The sequence below is a fragment of the Trichosurus vulpecula genome, chromosome 7, assembly GCF_011100635.1.
Source record: "Trichosurus vulpecula isolate mTriVul1 chromosome 7, mTriVul1.pri, whole genome shotgun sequence".
Taxonomy (NCBI): Eukaryota; Metazoa; Chordata; class Mammalia; order Diprotodontia; family Phalangeridae; genus Trichosurus; species Trichosurus vulpecula.
The window spans coordinates 209242838-209261760 of record NC_050579.1 but is presented as its reverse complement, the minus strand read 5'-3'; the positions used below and the strand labels follow the sequence as shown (position 1 = coordinate 209261760).

At 36.6% G+C, this 18923-nt stretch overlaps 1 protein-coding gene across 1 annotated transcript in view; it reads left to right on the top strand.

Annotated features, from left to right (window-relative positions):
• The window catches only part of LOC118856961 (adhesion G protein-coupled receptor B3), a 187242-nt gene that overhangs the window by 120678 nt on the left and 47641 nt on the right, over positions 1 to 18923 (top strand). The window contains exons 10-11 of the mRNA XM_036767541.1: positions 13619 to 13714; positions 15150 to 15189. Of these exons, the coding sequence (XP_036623436.1) occupies positions 13619 to 13714; positions 15150 to 15189 (136 nt within the window). The remainder of the gene's footprint in view (positions 1 to 13618; positions 13715 to 15149; positions 15190 to 18923) is intronic.

The following is an 18923-nucleotide window of genomic DNA, read 5'->3' as shown; positions in this document are numbered from 1 at the left end:
GTCCAGAATGCCTCCCAGATCCCAGGTATTGGGCCAGAAGCTGACAGTGGACCTGACATCTGAGGACTTGGATTTCAGTCCTGGTTCTGCCACTTTCAACTTTGTGACCTATCTCTTTGCCCTCAGTTTCTTCATGTAGTAAGATGAGTGGGTTGACCCCTTCCAACTCTAAATCAAATGATCCTAGAGAGACAAAAATGAAATTCAAAGCAAGTTCTGTTCTATTTAAACTATATTTACCCTGAGATTTTGCTGTGTTTGATATTATAATTACTATTTAGAAGCAATGAAAACCTTACTAAATTTCTGCCTCACTAGGGCATTTTCCATAGATAAAATAGGTTTTACACATGTAGTATACTTACAATTTTAATAATCCTATATACAGCAAGCATTTGAATATTTATTAATGTATGCTGAATTGTAACCTTCAGGTACAGTAGTGAAAAGGAAGAGTTCCATTTCTAAATAATTTTCTTTTTTCTTCAAAGAAAATATTTCAGTCTTCCTAAATGCTTTGCTGACATTAGGTAACCTTAACTTATTTTTTGATAGTTGGATATCATTATAACGGCTTACTTCAGTTGTTTTCATTAAAATGGTACAGTAATTTATTTCAAACAGGAATCAATCTCAGTTCTCTTACAAGAATAGCAACTTTATCAGAAACCTGATTAGACTCTAATTCAGATTATTCAGGGCAGCTAGGTGGCATAGTAGATAGAGTGCCAGACCTGAAGTCAGGAAGATTCACCTTCCTAAGTTCAAATCTGGCCTCAGACACTTTTTAGCTGTGTGACCCTGGGCAAGTCACTTAGCCCTGTTTGCCTCAGATCCTCATCTAGGAAGTGGCAAACCACTCCAGTATCTCTACCAAGAAAACCCCAAATTGGGTCACAGAGTCAGACACAACTGAAATGACTGAGCAACAACAAATACAACTCATTCACTGAAAATGTTTCTGCTCTCTTTGGCATTCTGTAAATATCTTTTCTCTATTAATGGAGAATAAAACAGGGGCAGACTATTATATATAACGACTTTTAAAATGAGTTGAAATTCATAGAATTTATGGCAGAAAGCTCCTTATAAAACATGAATGCCAAACTTTCTTCAATCCCAAGAGTAAAATGACAAAGTTCTTATCTCCTACTCATGTAATGTCTTGAAAATATTGCCACTTCTCTATATCATAAATCTTCATTTCAGTTAAGGTTGAATCTATCTCAAAACTCAGTATAAAGAAATTGTATTACTTAAGGACCAAAGTAATATAGTCAATTATTGGATTAATAGTTTAATTTCCAGTTATTAGTTATCTTCCCCTTCACCTGAATTTTTTTGTTAATTATTTTGAACATATTCTATATTTTTATCAGTGCAAACCAATCAATAAGTATTTATTAATTACCTATTAAGCATCAGGAGTACAGGGACAACAAATGACATAATCCTATCTCACATGTCAAGTCAACAAATATTTGTTAAGTGCATACTATATGCCAGGCTCTTTGTACCCTACAAAGAAAGACAAAAATGCTCCCTCCCCTCAGTGAGCTCACAACCTAATGAGAAAACAATATAACAAGGAGCTTAATTTGATAGGAGAAGAGAGTTCACATATAATTATGCATAAATATAAATCAACTAAGTACAAATATATGTAAAGTAGTTAAATGCAAGGTTGTGTGGGAGGGAGAGCACTAACAATTGGGATCAAGGAAGTTTTCATGCCTGCTGTTGTATATTATAGGCTGTCCTCACCCTAAGCGACACCATTTGTTTACCCTGGGCTTAGGTTATTATTCATAGCTAAGAGAATAGATACATCTTTCTACAACAGGAACCCCACAGCACCCCAAAACACAGATTCCACAAACATTATACCTGAAGATAAATGGGCACCCTTGTGATATGGATTTTGCCTATAATACTCAAACTTGAGTCCTGCAGGAGATCCCAGAGACAAATGAGTTCTCTATTTACCAATTTCCTGCTCATAGCATTTCTTTTCCTGGGTTACTCAGAAAACATGCTAATATTTCAGTGTAATCCCTTTAAATTTCTCTAACAATTTCTGTAAACACTGCACCATATTATTTCTTTTTAGATGGAGAGAGATTTAGGGTAAGATATGTATGCAGCAAAAACAATTTTCAGTTTCCTTGTGTCTTTTAACATGTATTGTAAAAATGTGCCTATACACTGTCCCTTTAACAACTTTTCTGTCTATTTCTTTTATTTTTCCTTTAAATTATTTTCCCCAATAATATTTTAAAACATTTTATGCACATTAACTTTTCTAGTTTTCCTGTGAAGAGAGTGGGTGTTCGTGTAGGAGGAATGTAGCCTGTAGTATAAAAGAGAGAAAAGAAATGAAATACTCTAATGCTGGCATTTTAACAGTGATGCTGTGAGTAAGGCGTAATTTCTTTGAGAGGTAGCCATGCTTTCACAAATCTGCAGCCTAGCATTGTTTGCATATAAGGGAAAAAGATAGAGGGAGAATATACCAATAGCTTTGTCCCTGCCAGTCCAGTTATAATGTTTACATGAGAATTTTCTGTAGTATATAGTAGTCACAGTAATTAACATTTTTGGAGTTAAAAGTCCTAGGTTCAAATCACGGTTTTATTACTATCTGTCTACCTTAGCTGCTAAACTAATAATTCGGGGCTTCAGTTTCTTATCTACAAAATCTGGAGATTGGAGCTGCAGGAAGATTGAATTAAGTGTACATGGCAAGGCCTGAGATCCTTATGTTACATCAAGAGGTCAGGCAACAGTGGTTGGTGTAGGGCCTGGAAGACCTTAAGATGCAGTGGACCTGGTGGTCCTGCTAACTTTCATCTGATCTAAGTCTTTGAGCAATCAAGTAGCCTAGGACGGTGTCCTGGCAGCCCAGGATCAAAAGAGGGGGCAAGAGGGAAAACCAGGGGGAAAGGATTGTATTTGGCATCAGTTGACCTAGGTTTGTATCCCCACTCTGCCACTTAATACCTATGTGACCTAGTACCTCTTTGTGCCTTAGTTTCCTCATCTGTAAAATAAGGGGGTTGGGCTAGATAACCTCCATGGTCTCTTCTGATCCTATGAACTCCTTAACACTTCAACTTTCACAAAGTTATTTTTTAATCATTTACCTCAAAAGGCATTTTCTCAACATAGTTATGCCTTATCACTTTGCTTTGTTAAAATTACTACTGCTTCTTTGTTTCATCTATTTTAAAATTATTTATTTCATGCCCTTTAGGAAAAAAAAAGATATAAGTGATATTTGTGAGGAGAGGAAGGACAGACAAAAAGAGGAAACAAAACCTTCATTAAAAGTCCAAATTATTACAATTTTGCTATAATTTCAGCCGTTCACCTTAAATCTCTGTTGTTAACGTGGATCAAATGCAATAACCCTGGAGTCCCTAGGAGAAACGCACACATGTTTTCTCATTTTTCTTCACATTTATTAATTAGAATTCATTAAGATTAAGCATGTATTCTGCATATCCTATTTACTTCCTCTGCTTCTAAACTGCTAGGGGAAAACAAGCTAGAGAAGAGTTATGAAGCCTGTACAGTGGTTACTGTTGCTAGGAAACACCTTCCTTGGTAGCCGCACGTTCAGCACATCCATCTCGCTCTGCGTCTGGCTCAGAGACAATCTTGCAGTTTGATTTCAGAAGGGGAAGGGAAATAAGATTGTGATACAGACTAAGCCACTGTAAAGTCCTTTTGGTAAATGAAAGGCAGAGGGAAAGTGAATGTTGAAGTAGATAATTTCACAAATTCCATGTGAGGGTTCTTTGGCAGTTCTGCTGTAAAGACAAAGGGCTAACAGGTTCAGGGCCCTCTTTGCATGTAAAAAAGCTAAGAATGCACCAGGCCAAAATTTTACCTTTGTAGTATATATGTGTATGTATATATATGTGTGTGTGTGTATAACAGCATATATATATATATACACACACACCATACACAATCAATCAACAAGTATTGATTTAGGACTTACTATAGGTCAGGTGCTGTGATAGGTGCTAGGTATATATAAAAATTAAACCTCCCTTGCCCTCAAAGACCTTACATTATAATGGGCAACAACATGTATGTATGTAGGTTTTATATAGTTTTATATATAATACAAAATAGATCTAAGGTATCTTTGCAGAAGAGAAGGAACTAGTAAGTAGCTAGGGAGATCAGATCCCAGCACACAACCAACCACATATATTCATATGCATATTGTCTCCTAAAAGAGGCAATATGCTGCACATAGTAGGGTCAATATTCAAGTTCTGCCTCTGACGTATAATGGCTAAGTGACCATGGGTATGGTCCTTAACCTCTTGCAAATCCGGGCAGCTCTGAGAGAGCCAGATGTTTCTGTTCTCCATCAGTGGAAGGAGTCTTTACACTAGAAGTCTCTGGCTCTGATCAAATCACAGGTGCAAATCACTCCACCCCAAACCCAAAACATCTTCTAAAGCAGAAAATTGGATTGTAAGCTCCTTGAGAGCAAGAATTTTTTTTTGGCCTTTCTCTGTATCATCAGATAGCACAGTGCCAGGCACATAGAAGGTACTTAATAATGACTTGTTGATTTGACTTTTAGCACTTCCAATGATGGACAGCTTTATTCTTTGCTACTTGGTCTCATTGATGTCATCATCTATAACTAATATTGCACATGGCATGAGACTGAGTATTGAATAAAACAAAAAAGAAACAGTTCCCTTGCCTGCATTTCAGATACAGAGTGTTCCAAGTCTTGGTGCAGTTCTAACCTATTAATGTCCCAAAAGTCATAGTGCAATAATAATCTATTAAAAAGTTACTAATAGCTTAAAAATCTAGCTATTAAAGCTAAGAAATGCACTAAGACATTTGTGACACACTGTATTCAACTAGTCTGCCCTACCAGTCAATGAACAACTTGGAAAATTTTATATATTCATATATATATATATATATATATATATATATGTATATACACATATGTGTGTATGCATGCATATATATATACGTGTGTATGTATGTGTATATATATATATGAATATAGGTGTGTGTGTGTGTGTGTGTATATATATATATATATATATATATATATATATCTATATATATATATATATATTTCAGAGACTAGGTAACTCCACAAAGAGTTGCATGAATCTAGAACCCTGGGTATTTGTAGAATGTAGAGCAATGAGTTGTGAAAATCTTTGAAAAGCTAGAAGATGAAGGACTACAGTATTTCTCCATTACTTGGAAAGAGGATATAGATTCTGGAGTTTTGAAGACTTGTCGATTGATGGGTACATTACAAGGAGAAGACTTGAAGATAGGAGATGACTTCTGAGATGATTTAGCACTTTAAATGGAAGAAAAAAGTCTTCCACCCAACAAATGGAACACAAGGGTTAAGTAAGGTTAAATGTGAGCGAGTGTCACATGATACGCATTTAATAACTGCCAGTTGTGTTGAACTGTATTGTTGAATTGAGGGCTTGGGATGGCTGCAATAGCAATATAGAGGATAGAGTGGCAGAGTTGAGAAAAGAATCAGGGACTCCTAAGCAATGTCCACTAAAAGATAAGGAACTTGGTTCTTTAATAGAGAGTAAGGGGAGGAGAAGGACCAAAGTTCTCAAAAGAAAGGTATTTATTTCAGAAAGAACAGCAGCACAATTCTTGGAAATAATGGGCCTTGAAGCACCCCTTCAGACAGAGTAATAGAGAAAATGAGGAAAGAGCAGAAAATAATGTTGAATTAGTTCAATTGTAACATGTCTAGGTCTTTGGCCAGATGATAAGGTAACTATGCACGTATAGAGAGAGTTTTAAGGTTTACAAAGCCTTTTCTCCCTCTCGAAACAGCCTTGTGAGTTAAGGAAGAAAAAAAAGAGAACAAATTAATTTTTCCATCCACTTTCTCTTCTCCAGGCAAAAATCCATTAGTATATATTTTTCCATTTCCATTTTGATTCAGATTTTTTGTTTGACCTGATGACATCACGAACTGATATTTAGCGGACTCCTATGATTCTCTGATAATAACTAGAGGCTTATGAGGTTTAAAAGGAACATTAAATTAGCTATCTGTAACAATTATTTATGAATGTGTTGACTTATAGAAAGCCTATGACCAAGAGAGTCAACTCCTAGCATATGTACCAATTGGTCATATTAGCTCTTCACTTCTGCAGTAGCCTCAGTGCACTTTTCCAGCTATTTCCCATGTACCCCTTCAATTTGCCCTAATCTCCACCCCTTAGAATTCCTAGCTTCCTTTAAAGCCAAGTGTAATGAGTGCCTCCTCTGTGATGTGGCTTTTCTTAGTCTGCCTAGTTTAGTGCTCTTTCCCTCACCTCCTGCTCTACTCTCCTCCCCAAAGAATGTAAACTCCTTGTGGGCAAAGAATGTTTTGTTTTTGTCTTTGTACTCTCAATCTTAAAACAATGCCTTTCACATGGCATGCATTTGATAACTGCTAGTTGTATTGAACTGTATTGTTGAATTGAGGGATTGGGGAGGTGGCAATGGCAATAAGGAAGACAGAGTGGCAGAGTTGAGAAAATAACTGCAGCTATCACTGGATTGGCACACGTGTCGCCTCCTCTCTTCCTGCTTCCTTCCAAGTCCTTGCATTGCCTTCCTCTCTTGAGATAGGCACAATAAAACCTCATGCAAAGATGTATATGTGGGGCACAAGGGTTTAGAACTGACATATGTCTATTTCTTGTATTTCCGTAACACTTCCAAAAAAGTATGAACATCACCATATTAATTACAACATTGATTACTGTGCAGTTTGGGAGGAATTAGGGCCACCAATGGGCTCTAGTGTTTCTCCTTTGTTGCTAAGTTATGTAAATCAGACTTCTAAAAAATTGTTGCTGCTAGCATTTTGTGATATGCTTCATTCAGTTCAGAGCTGACACAAACCATGAGAGTCCGTCACTTCTAGAAGTTTATAACCTGAAAAAAATATCAACTGAAAATCAACTTATGTAAAGGGGAAGAATGCAAGTCACTACCAAAGCCACTACCACGATTGTTTCCTTGATCACTGAAAACTTCCTATAGGAAGTCAATATCAAGCAAGCAACACTCATGATGATGACACATTGTCATTATGATGACTCAGACTTTTTTCTTAAATAAAAGCCACACGTTTTTTGTTCCCCCCTTTTCCTCTCCTGTCACTGAAGCAACTTAACTTCATAACTATAATGTCATCCAGATGTATGTATTTCACAAATGGGATACCTGAAAGGCAGCCTAATAGTTCACCTTGTGATCAAACAGGAAAGTTGCTTTCAGATTGAAGGACAAATTATGTTAAGAGAACAAATTATGCAAAAGTTGGTGGCAATATACTTGAAAAAGAAAAAACCCAGAATACAGAATTGCACATCAGACCTTGTTTCTTGGTTAGGGAAGAAGACAGGAGAAAATCACGTGCTCCATAGGTGCCAAAGCAATATTGTTATGCAGGATATTTTGCATGTGGCCTTGTTGCTCTTGGGTATTACACACAGAAAAATTGAACCGCCTATATAATGACCCCTCAAAAAATGGTGATCATTTTATATCTATAACTAGTAAGTACATAGGCTAACACATGCCATGATTGTCCTCCCCAGTATAATGGAAGTTCCTCAAGTTTTATTCTTTGTATTTGAATCCTCAGTATCTGACACAAGTGGGTATTTGATAAATCCTTGAAAACTGATTAGCCAGTAAAGCCTTAAATAGTGAAATTACTTCTTTAATAGCTTAAAATGGCTTATGTGATAGGAAGCTTAGAAAGACAGGAAATAAGATCTGTTTGGCTCCAAGTCTAAATAAGGCACCCAGTTCAAACTACACAGTCCCATTTACGGAGGCTTTCTAAATTGGTCTGTTGCCAAACATTTTTTGGATGATCTTCTTGAGATCTCTAAATCTGCCAATGACTTTCAAGATTATCCTCTGGAAGCTTTGTTCTGAAGGCGTACCAACAGAGAAGCCTTTCTGTAACTTCTACTGTGACTAATTAAATCACTTTCTCTATAGGAGATGAACAGTAAAGAGACACACCCCTGACAACTGCTTTGAACTCATTTCTCATCCAAGAATCCTTCCTTAATAAGGAAGATTTATAGCTTCCTAAGGGAGTCCTAAGAACAGCTCCCAGCAGGAAACAGTCAAGATAACTTACCACATATGTGGTGTCTTAAGATAAAATGACAGCCATATTAAAAGACTTTCAGACTGCTACAGACTATTAAATTCTTTATCTTCCTGCTCCTAATTTTTGTAAACCTATTCTCTGATTTTTTTGTTACTTCACATACTCATGGATCTGTGATCTCACTGACGGAGCTATTTTTTTCCTACAGTGCAGAGTACAACTCACCCACATCTACCCATCCAACACGACCCTTGTTCATGAGTTTGCCAAAAAGGGTCTATGCAATATGCTGGAGACCTGCCTTCAGCATGACAATGATACCAGGAGAGTATCAGAGCTGGCCACTAGTTATCTTTTGCTTTCACCACAAAACCAGTTCCTCTTCTATCATACAGTTTTCAAATGACTACCTTTACACTTCTTCATGATGCCTTGTTTAAGATGAGTTACAGCCTTCTTATGCCCATTTTTGTATCCCATAATTTTATTTTAAAGCCCTAAAGATTTTAAAACTATTGAAATACTTACCCCAATACCCAGTTTAGTCATACTCTCACTGGGTATTCTTAATGTTCTGAAACCTAGACAGCACTAGAATTTCATCTGAAGTGGAAAACCTAGAGGGAAGTATTTTGAAAAAAAGTGAAATTCAGTTTTAACATGTCCCATAATTTATAGTAGGCAGCATGATACAATGGAACAAGCATTGACTGGAGTCCAAGGACCTTACCCTATTTCCTGGGTTTCAAATTCCATATCTATAAAATATGAGGGGGCTGGGCTAGATTACCTCTAGTTCTAGAACAATAATTTGGGGGGAGGATTTTTTTAGTCAAGATAGTTTTGGTTTTTTAGTTAAATATGAACAGCTGCTACTAAAGACTTTATTGTTACTAGAAGCAGAAAACTTCAATTAATTTTGAAACAACTGAAAGATATAGAACTGTGTTAAATCATTACCTAAAAAATGATTCATCTGTAGCACCTCCTAAACTCATTGACTAATTCATAATCTATTGTAAACCACATATGAGATATTAAATAACAAATTCAATACAACATTTATTAACAACTTGTGTGAGTATGAATTATAGAGAAGGTACCAATATGCATTGATAGAGTGAGGTTCCTCATCTGGCAGAGGGAAATCACAGGTTTAATCTCATACCAAGCTAAGAATTTAGAGAGAAATTTACATGAAACACAGTCCATGTCCTATTGGAATTTATAGTCTAATTAGGGGATTGAAATCAGAGTTACTTCTATTATTTTGAGATGAGGGTATTAATAAAGGCAAAAAGTGTTCATTGCTTCAAAATCCCTGAAGGTTATAGTTATGAACTTTGACAGAAATTTATCATTTCTCTGTCAAAAAGGGGGGCAACTCAGAAATGAATTCTGATTATATTTGATTTTTTTAAAATTCTCTTTAGTCTAGATGTGCCACCCTAAAATCTTGCTTCCTTTTCTCTCCTCCAACTGCAGCGTTGTCATTGTTTTCTTCCAATCAATAAAATTTAAATTATTTTTATATCCTCCTAAAGCCCCATGGCCAGCTCCCAAAGAAGAATCTGTCTATATTTACCTGATATGTACCAACTGGAAAAAAACTGGAAAAAGATCAAGAGTCCAAAATTTCTAGATCTCTGAATGCTTAATATTATGTAGATGTGTCCTGTTCTTCTTTCAGAGTATTGGTTTTTGGGGACATCGTTCCCTTGCCATATGTTAAGCTTCATGAAGGTAGAAATGATATCTCATCACACAGTTTGAGTTGGAATGGTCCTCAACAGTTTTTTAGATAACCCAACCAGAAAAGGAATCCTTACTAGAACATATCCAACAAATAATCATCCAGCCCATGCTTAAAATGTTCAGATGAAGGCGAAAACCCGCTGCCTCCCGAGGGAGCCCATTCCCCTTTAGAATAACACTAATCCTTAGGAAGTTTTTTCAAGCCTAGATTCCCACTTTGTAATGTGCACCTTTTGCTTGTGGTTCTGCTCTGGGTCCAAAAGAAATGAAATCCCTTTGAATACTTGGACATAGCTAACATCAGAATCCCCCCCCCACACACACACACACCTTGCTTCCAGAATCTTCTCTTCTTTTGGCTTTTTGTTCCCAGTGCCTCCAACCTACCCTCATATAGCATGGACTCAAGGCCCTTCCTTACAGTGATTGCTCTCATCTGACCGCTGTCCAATTTATCAGTGTTCTTAACCTGTGTGCCCCAGAACTGAAGATAGTATATATACTCCAGATGTCACTGACCATATCTAAACTTTTTTCTTTCTAATGCCTAGCTAGATATTCAACACATAGAAGGTTTTAATAAAGGTGATTGAACTGAACATAAGAATACATTCCCTATTCAAGTAATTATCTAATCTTGTCTTTTTCCCACCCTCTACCTCTGGCATCTTGGACTGACTATTTAAGAATAGTTTAACTAGACTGTTTGGTTAATTTCTAAGATTTTTCTCCCTGTGGGAACCTAGGGGATATTGAATAAACTCCTCTGTTAAGTCAACTTGTAAATTTATATAAATAATAATAGCTAACATTTATGTAGTATTTTAAAGTTTACAAAGTGCTTTGCAAATGCCATTTTTATCCTTACCTTTTTTCCCATATGGTAGGTGTTTTTTAATGCCCATTTAAGAGATTAGAAAACGAAGACAGAGAATAAGTGATTTGCCCAAGGTGATACAACTGGAAGGTGTCTGAATCAGGAACTGAACTCATATATTCCTCACTCCAATACAGTGCTCTAACCACTCTATCACCAGGGACAGGGAGGTATCTCTGCCTGAACATTGCAGGAAATTTAGTAATATAACTGAAAATCTCATATAGCTTTTGAAATGACTGTGGGATCCTGGGGTTAGAAAATTTAGAACTGGAATCATCTCCCTTTTTACAGATGAGAAAATTGCTGGATTTTGAAGAGAATCTTGCAGAAATACTTTTATATTTTGACTTCAGCCCCAAATCTTTGGCTGGTTCCCCCATTTTGAAGGTCAGGAAGATAAAGTATGATCACAGAGGAGTCATTAAATAAATGCATGATATTTTTAGGGAAACCTTTCAAGATGTATCTTGTCAAGCAATGGTGCCCAACTCAAATAGAAATAGGGAGCACTAAATAGGACAAAAGGATCCCTGCAGGCTGCATATTGACAATTTCAAAATGTAATATTATCTGTGTTTTATTGTATTTGTATTTATTTTGTTCAGTCTTTTCCAGTTACATTTTAATCTGTTTCATGCCACACTGAAGAGTGTTTTGGGCCACATGCTGCAGCAAGACACATGTTTGACACCTCTGTTGTTGATCATTAAGACAAACAAAGCAAAAGTCATCCCTATTCCAAGATCCCCTAAGGCAACCTTCCTGAAATATTATTTATTCCATTTTTTTAAACTGTGTCCCATTTGCAATTGCCCTAAGGCACAATTGCAGACAACTAGCATATTCTGATTGTTCTGACTACTAGTATTCCATGGATTGTCTTAAATACAAATATGCTTTTAGCACTGCCTTTATCCATTCTTGTTTCTGCAGACCAGAGAAATAGATGATCAGACAAAATTTCTTCTATTACTCTGTGGGTTTATGGATTGAATTCATGAACTATATCAGATCCTTAACCATGCCATTTAGTCTAATTTGGAAGTAACTTCCAAAGTGGACCATGAGGGCCCCAAAACTTGAATGTATCAGGGAAAGGACTTATTTCTCCTAGTAGTAAGTCACTCATGGGAAAAATCTAGTGCAGTTAGGCCTATTTCTCTAAAACTGACAAAGAAAAAACATCAAACTATGTCTCAAAGAATATGTACTTTTATTATTATGTCTGAAGATGTGCAGTATAAGGAAGTTATCTTGCCCAGTTTCTAATCCATCCCTGGGGTGGAGGGTAGTGTCAGATTATCACTCTTTCTCTAGAAGTTATTTCTCTAGGGCAGGGGTTCTTAACCTGCACTCTACTCTGTCAAATGGTTTTGTTTGTAATATTCTAATAGTTCTACATTCTCATATATTTAAATACAATTTATTTCCTTCATGTTCCATGCATTTTATTTAATGCATTTAAAAACATTCTAAAGAGTCAGATTGATTCAGTTTTTTAAAAGATTTTTCAAAGCATTTTTCTCACAATAGTTATGTAAGTCTGTAGATGAAGAAAGAAGCTCCAAGAGTGAAAGGTAACTACCTATGGGACTGTTGTTATTGAGTCATGTTCAACTGTCTGTGACTACATTTGGAGTTTTCTTGGCAAAGATATAGGAATGGCTTGCCATTTCCTTCTCCAGCTCATTTTACAGTTGAGGAAACTGAGGTAAACAGGGTTAAGTGACTTGCTCAGGGTCACATAGCTAGTAGTGTCTGAGGCCAGGTTCGAACTGGGGAAGATGACTGACTCCAGGCCTGGCACAGTATCCATTGCACCACCAAACCCACTGGAAACCTAACTAGAGCCATGGTTAGAAAGATGAATATGCATCAAAACACAGAGGAAGGAGCACCAGCCATAGAGGCAAAGGATATGAGTTCAATTCTATCTCCTGATACTACCTGTGTGACCTTGGGCAAGTGACTCATTCTCTCTGAGCCATAGTCCCCATATCAATAAAATGAGAGGATTAAACTGGATGGCCTCTGAAGCCCCTTCTAGCTGTAAATCTATGAGCCTATTATTCTGAATCAAGTACTCTTTCTATTACGTTACAATTGTCTCTAAATAGCTGCTAGAGTGGATTCTGTGAGTCCAATAATTTATCCACACCTGAAAGGAATCCTTAAATGTAGAAGGAGCACGCAATTAAAATGATCATATTCTTCTATCCTTTCATACTTCTTGACTTCATCTCTACAATAGGACTATCCTTTAACAGGATGAGCAATAAGAATTAGCACCACATTCTTCACATATAGCAAGTTACTAAGCCCTAAAGGCAGAAAGGATATTTTCTTTCTGAGCGTCCTCTACATGGACAGTGGAAGGAAAAAAAAAAAACCTCTAAATCTTCCTCCTATAGGAAGATCATGGATTTATTTCATTTCTCACAACATTTCAAATTCTGGTGAAGATTCTGCCAAACAGGATAGTAAATTTCCTGTCCAGGACATACATATTGTTTTTAACAGTGGGAATCAATCTGCCCTTTGGCATGCTGATGGTCAGACAGAAGAATTATTAGTGCTGAGCCAGATACAACCCCGTCGATAGCTGCAAAGTTCTCAGTTCTTATCTCCATAGACTGACTATCTGGCAAACTATAAATCTCCCTACGGGAGAAGAAAGCCTAAGAATTCACGTATTTGCATTAAGGTGTCATGACAAAGTGAGCATTAGATCATAAGACTGAAGCTTTTGTTCACTTCATGCTTAAGTCACTATATGAAGGCAAAGAAAAATCAATATTTTGTCATCCTTTTCACAGGTTCAAGATGCATTTAGATGTCGGCTAAGAAACTGCCAAGATCCAATCAATGCAGACTCCTCAAGTTCTTTCCCTAATGGACATGCCCAAATCATGGTGAGTTTTTACTCTGTCCTTAAAACTGTCACTAAGCAATAATTTTTTGAAGGGAAAAAACAAATGTCCTTAATAGTGAAAAAAATAGGAAAGACCCAATGAGTGAGTTAATTTTGGTCTCATTAATCTTTACTTGAAGAATATTATAATATTCAGCTTTTATTAAATTCTTATCTGGTATACTAGGATTCCAGGGTTGCCAATGTTTAGATGCTGCTCTTTTATTTCTTCCTCCCTACTACCTCATGATCCTGGTGATTGCTTTTTGGAAGGAACAACTGGATTAAATTTTTACTTTTACAGAAAAGACTCTGGTGTTTATTTAGAAAAGAGAATATAATGGGCAGTACACTTTTTTCTGTCTTCAAAGCATAATGGGTTGAGTTCTTTCCAAAGAAAAAACACCTAGGGAATTGTAGAGTTGGTAACAACACTTGTTGAATGAAGGCATACTTTAATTATGACCACTTGGATGTGCCTCGACAACCAATTTAGAAACAAATGAGACTGATATTCTAGGTCTTTAAAAGGTTAATAGTATTTCCTAGACTCTCAGAGCCTCTTTATTTCATTTCAAAGAGGCCAAGTTAGACACCATTAACTAAAATATGGGAAGAGTCGATACTTATAAAAATTGTGTGCCCATACACACACAAGTTTTTAACTTTAGAAAATTCAAAGATGACATTAAGTAGCATGGGGCCAGATTAATCACTTTAGCTCTTTTTTCTCAAATTGAGCTATTAACATAATAATTGGGGTTTTATACACAGTTACCTTTTTTAAGTACAGGAAAAAATATAAAGATTGGACTAAAATACAATGAGGGTTTTTTTTTTACCAGATTTGTACTTATTTAACTATAACAGATGATTTGACATTTTTAAAAGATAAAGTTTAATCATTAAGCTAGAGACCCTTTCTTACTACTTGAGAATAGAAAAAAAAGATAACTTGAAGGGATATTTTGATTACAAAGAGAGGCAACCTTGGCTTCATTACAAGAAATATAACCATAAACAATACATTAAATGTTGCCATTTAAAATAAAATACAAGTCTATTTTAAGACATTTATAGTAATGTGATTTGCAACCAGTTCTCATTTTTACTGTTTATAAAATGGCCCTAACATTCTCTCCTTAAAATCATAATCATATTTAATATGGTGGTCAACAGCCTCAATAAGGAAGCCACTATGTATTATGTTATCTTATTTAAAATGTCATGCCATCTCCAGTCATTTTTAATACTTTGTGTCTAGACAGTATTCTTGAAAACAATCTAATTGTTCTTAAGAAAATATTCTCTCTTTTTGCTCAAAAGAATAAACTCCCCTGCCTAGTCAGATATCTGAAAATTTCAGATTATCTGGGAAGTGAAAATGAAGTTCCCACTAAGTGATCATTGTTATGCCTTATTATTTGTTGTTACAGACAGATTTTGAAAAGGATGTGGACATTGCTTGCCGTTCAGGTAAGGATCTTTAGATGCCACATGTTATTTCTGTTATTAAAAAAGTTAGGAAATTTCATCTAGTACAAACATCATTTCTAGTTATGTTTATTTCACATATTTAATTATATAAATAAATGTATTTAAAATGTCCATGTAGAATTAGAGCATCTTAGCTTTGGTAGAAACTTAGAGTCAGTCCAATCTCCTTCCCAGTGCCATTTAAGAATTCCCTTTATAGGATCCATAAAAGCTGTCTCTGAATACTTCAAGTAATGAAGAATCTATTGCTTTATTCCATTGCTAGACAGCAATAATCATTAGGACATTCTACCTCCTAGCAACTTTCACCCAATACTCATAGTTCTGTTCTTGGAGCAATACTGTCTATTCCCTGTTGCATATGAAATACCACCGAATACGTCTAAGTCTTCCCTTTGTTTTTGCTTTTATACTATTTATGGCATCATTCCTAGACTGCTTTACCATTGCTGATTGCCCTTCTGTAGATACTCTCTAGGATGCTGTAACAACAAGCAGCCTGGCCCACCCAGGATGGTCCGCTAGCACAGATTCTTTGATCTGCTTTTCTTAAAGGAAAAACAACTTTAAGGGGTCAACAATCTTACTTAAATTACATTCACTAGTTCAGGAGAAAGATCAGCACCCTGAATATGGAGAAAATACAAGCAGAGAAATTAGCACAAAGATCAACAGACAGGGCTCCAGCTGTCTGAACAAGGTAATACAACCACTCACATACACCACTGGATTGGGAGGGCAAAGATACATCTGAGTAGTGGAGGGGGGAACTCTGAATAAACAGAAGGCATCACAACCCTTGTGACTCAGTGCCTAATTAGCTTAATACCAAAAGGTGTGAAAACCTTCCTGCAATCAAGTCTCCCCCAGAGCAAGTTTCCCATTTAAGCAAGTTCCTCCTTAGCCAAGTTGCTCACCCAATGGGCTCTATGTGACTAAGGATGTATCACTGCTGGGCCAGAGTTCAAAGCAGCAAAACATCCGTGATTAAACACATGTGGTCACATAGGCCTATTAATGGACGGGGAAGATCTTCCTATTTCATTAACATTACAGATGCCCAAAATGCAATACTTATTGGCATGTAAGTTTTGAAGATCACATCTGACACACTGTCAAAAACTGAGTCAAATATGTGCCATAGTCATACAGCATTTATCATCTTCTCTAAAACCTCAGTAGCCTGAAATGTGATATGCCCTGGATTTTGAGAACTGAACGCATTTAAGGTAATGAGGTATTCTTTTCCTCACCTAACAGGAGATTAATATTTTTGTCCACAGAAACTCACAAAACTATATTCTAAGATTTGGAAGAATTTAAACCTCATATGTAACTAATCTTTATTAAGTACCTACTTTGTGACAGGTATTATACTAGAATCTGTGAATGCAATTAAAAAGAATGAAAGAATCTCCCCTCTAGAGGACTTTACATTTTAACAGAGAGACAATAAATACATAAATATGTAGAATGAATTTAAAGAAATACAAATAATGCAAGGCCTTTGTAGAAGTGTACACTAGCAGCTGGGGGATTGTAATCAAGAAAGGCTTACTGTAGAAGATGATGCTGGAGTTGTGCCTTGAAGAGAAAGAGGGCTTTTGTGAGGCAGAGGTGAAATAGGTATTGCATCCTAGGTGTGGGGAACAACCAATACCAAGGTAATGGAGACAAGACATAAGAATGTTATGTGTGAGGAACAAAGCTAATTCGACTGGATGGGGAGTAATGTACAGTGATGCTGGAAGGTTAGGTTGGAGCTAAGTTATGAAGGCCTTTAGAAACTAAACAGCTGGCAGTCTATTCCAGAATGAATAGAGAACCACTGGGATTTACAGAATAGAAGAAAGACATGATCATACTTGTGCTTATGGAAAATAATTTTGGCAGCTACGTGGAGGAAAGGATAGAGTTGAGGGAAGACTTGGAGCAGTGAGACAAGTTAGGAGGCTATTGCAACAATCTATGCAAGAGGTGATAAAAGCAGCAATGCATTTTAGGGGAGAGATTGGGTGTAAAATTTTCAATCTGTGAGTCATCTGCATAGAAAATCCATGGGAGCTGATGAGGTGACCAACAGAAAGAATGTAGAGTTGGGACCTAGGAGAAAGTTATGATGCATGTTAGAGTATGTGATATGGGTGATGAGCCAATAAAGGACACTGAAAATGAGCTATCAAAGAGTTAGGAGAACTAGGAGAGAGTAATGTTATAAAAACTCAGAAAAAAAGAGAGTATCTCGGAGAAGAGTGCTATCAGTAGTGTCAAATAAGTCAAGAATATGGACTAAGACAATACCATCAAATTTGGTAATTAAGAGATATTTGGTAACTGTGGAGTGAGCAGCTTAATTTGATGGTGAGGTAACATGGTACATTGAAAGAGAGGACAGGAAGTGGAGCAAACGAGTGTAGACAATTTTTTCCCTAGGAATTTGTCTGAGAAAGAGAGGAAAGATATACGCTAACAGTTTGATGAGGATGGTAGTGTCTAGCAAAAGTTTTGAAATTTAAGTGGCCCTTGAAAACTGTAGGTAAAGAACCAGTAGAAAGTGAGAGATCAAGATCAAAGATTAGAGGGAGAAGGGGGATAACTGAGAGGTCAGTCTCCTGGAGAAAATGGAGGATTGTGGAGGAGAAAAGGATAGCAAAAATACACGTACAGTCAAGAACACCATAGAAGCCTCAGGGAATGAAATCACCACCAGACTGGAGGCCTGGTGACAGAAGAAGAAAAAGGAGAAGAAGACGCACATGTACAGCCTAAGGTTTGAAAAAATACTTTATATCCATAATATGATTTGAGCCTTACAACATACCTGTATAGAGGCTTTGACAAAGAGAATGGTGACCTCATTATCAGAGACTGGGGGAAAGTAGCAGGTAAAGGTGATATGGAAAAGCAGGAAATAGAGTGTTTGCATAAAATGGCCTCAATTTTCTAAGTAAAGTAACAAGTTCTTTGATAGACTGAGAGAAGGAGAAGATGTAAGAGGCTTGAGGAGAAAAGAAAAGGTTTGGAATAACTTCTGAGGTAGCAAAATAAGGAATTAATTAGGGAAGAATAAAAGGTCTGCCTTGCTGCAGTCAAGGTCAAGCTGAAATTAGATTACTTGAATTTATAGTGTACACAGGCAGCATGGTTTTGTGACTTCCTCCAGCTCTGTTCAGCAGCATGAGAGTAAGAACAGAGAAAGTAGACGGTTGGAAAAATCCATGGCTGAGGACTGCAAAGGAGAATAGTGGTAGGTCAAGGGGTTTGAGCATTGATGGATGTGTAGAGTTGAAGTGTTGAATTTGGAGAGGGAAAAAAAGTCAGTGTGATTATGGCCTGAAAATGTACTTATGATTGAAGATCATTATGAAAGTGTAGAATAGGTATAAAAGGGCTGAGGAAGAGTGTTATAATGGAATGATAGGAAGCTGTGCTCAGATTAATGTCAGAGTTTTTATTAAGAAAGTGAAATACTTGAGGGTAATGGTGAGATTTAAGAAAGATTCTGAGCCAGTCCTTGACCTACATTCCTTGAAAAATGAGGATGAATGACCAGGGTCTGGTAAACAGGAGCCTCCATTCTTTAAAAAAAGTATGTGGGGAAGATAATTTGTGACATTATGGACTTTGTCACAGGAACATTGTTGAGTCACGGTTGCAAAGAAAGCATTTGGAAGAAGCAGGGTAGAGCAAAAAGTATTCCAATTCTCTCCCCC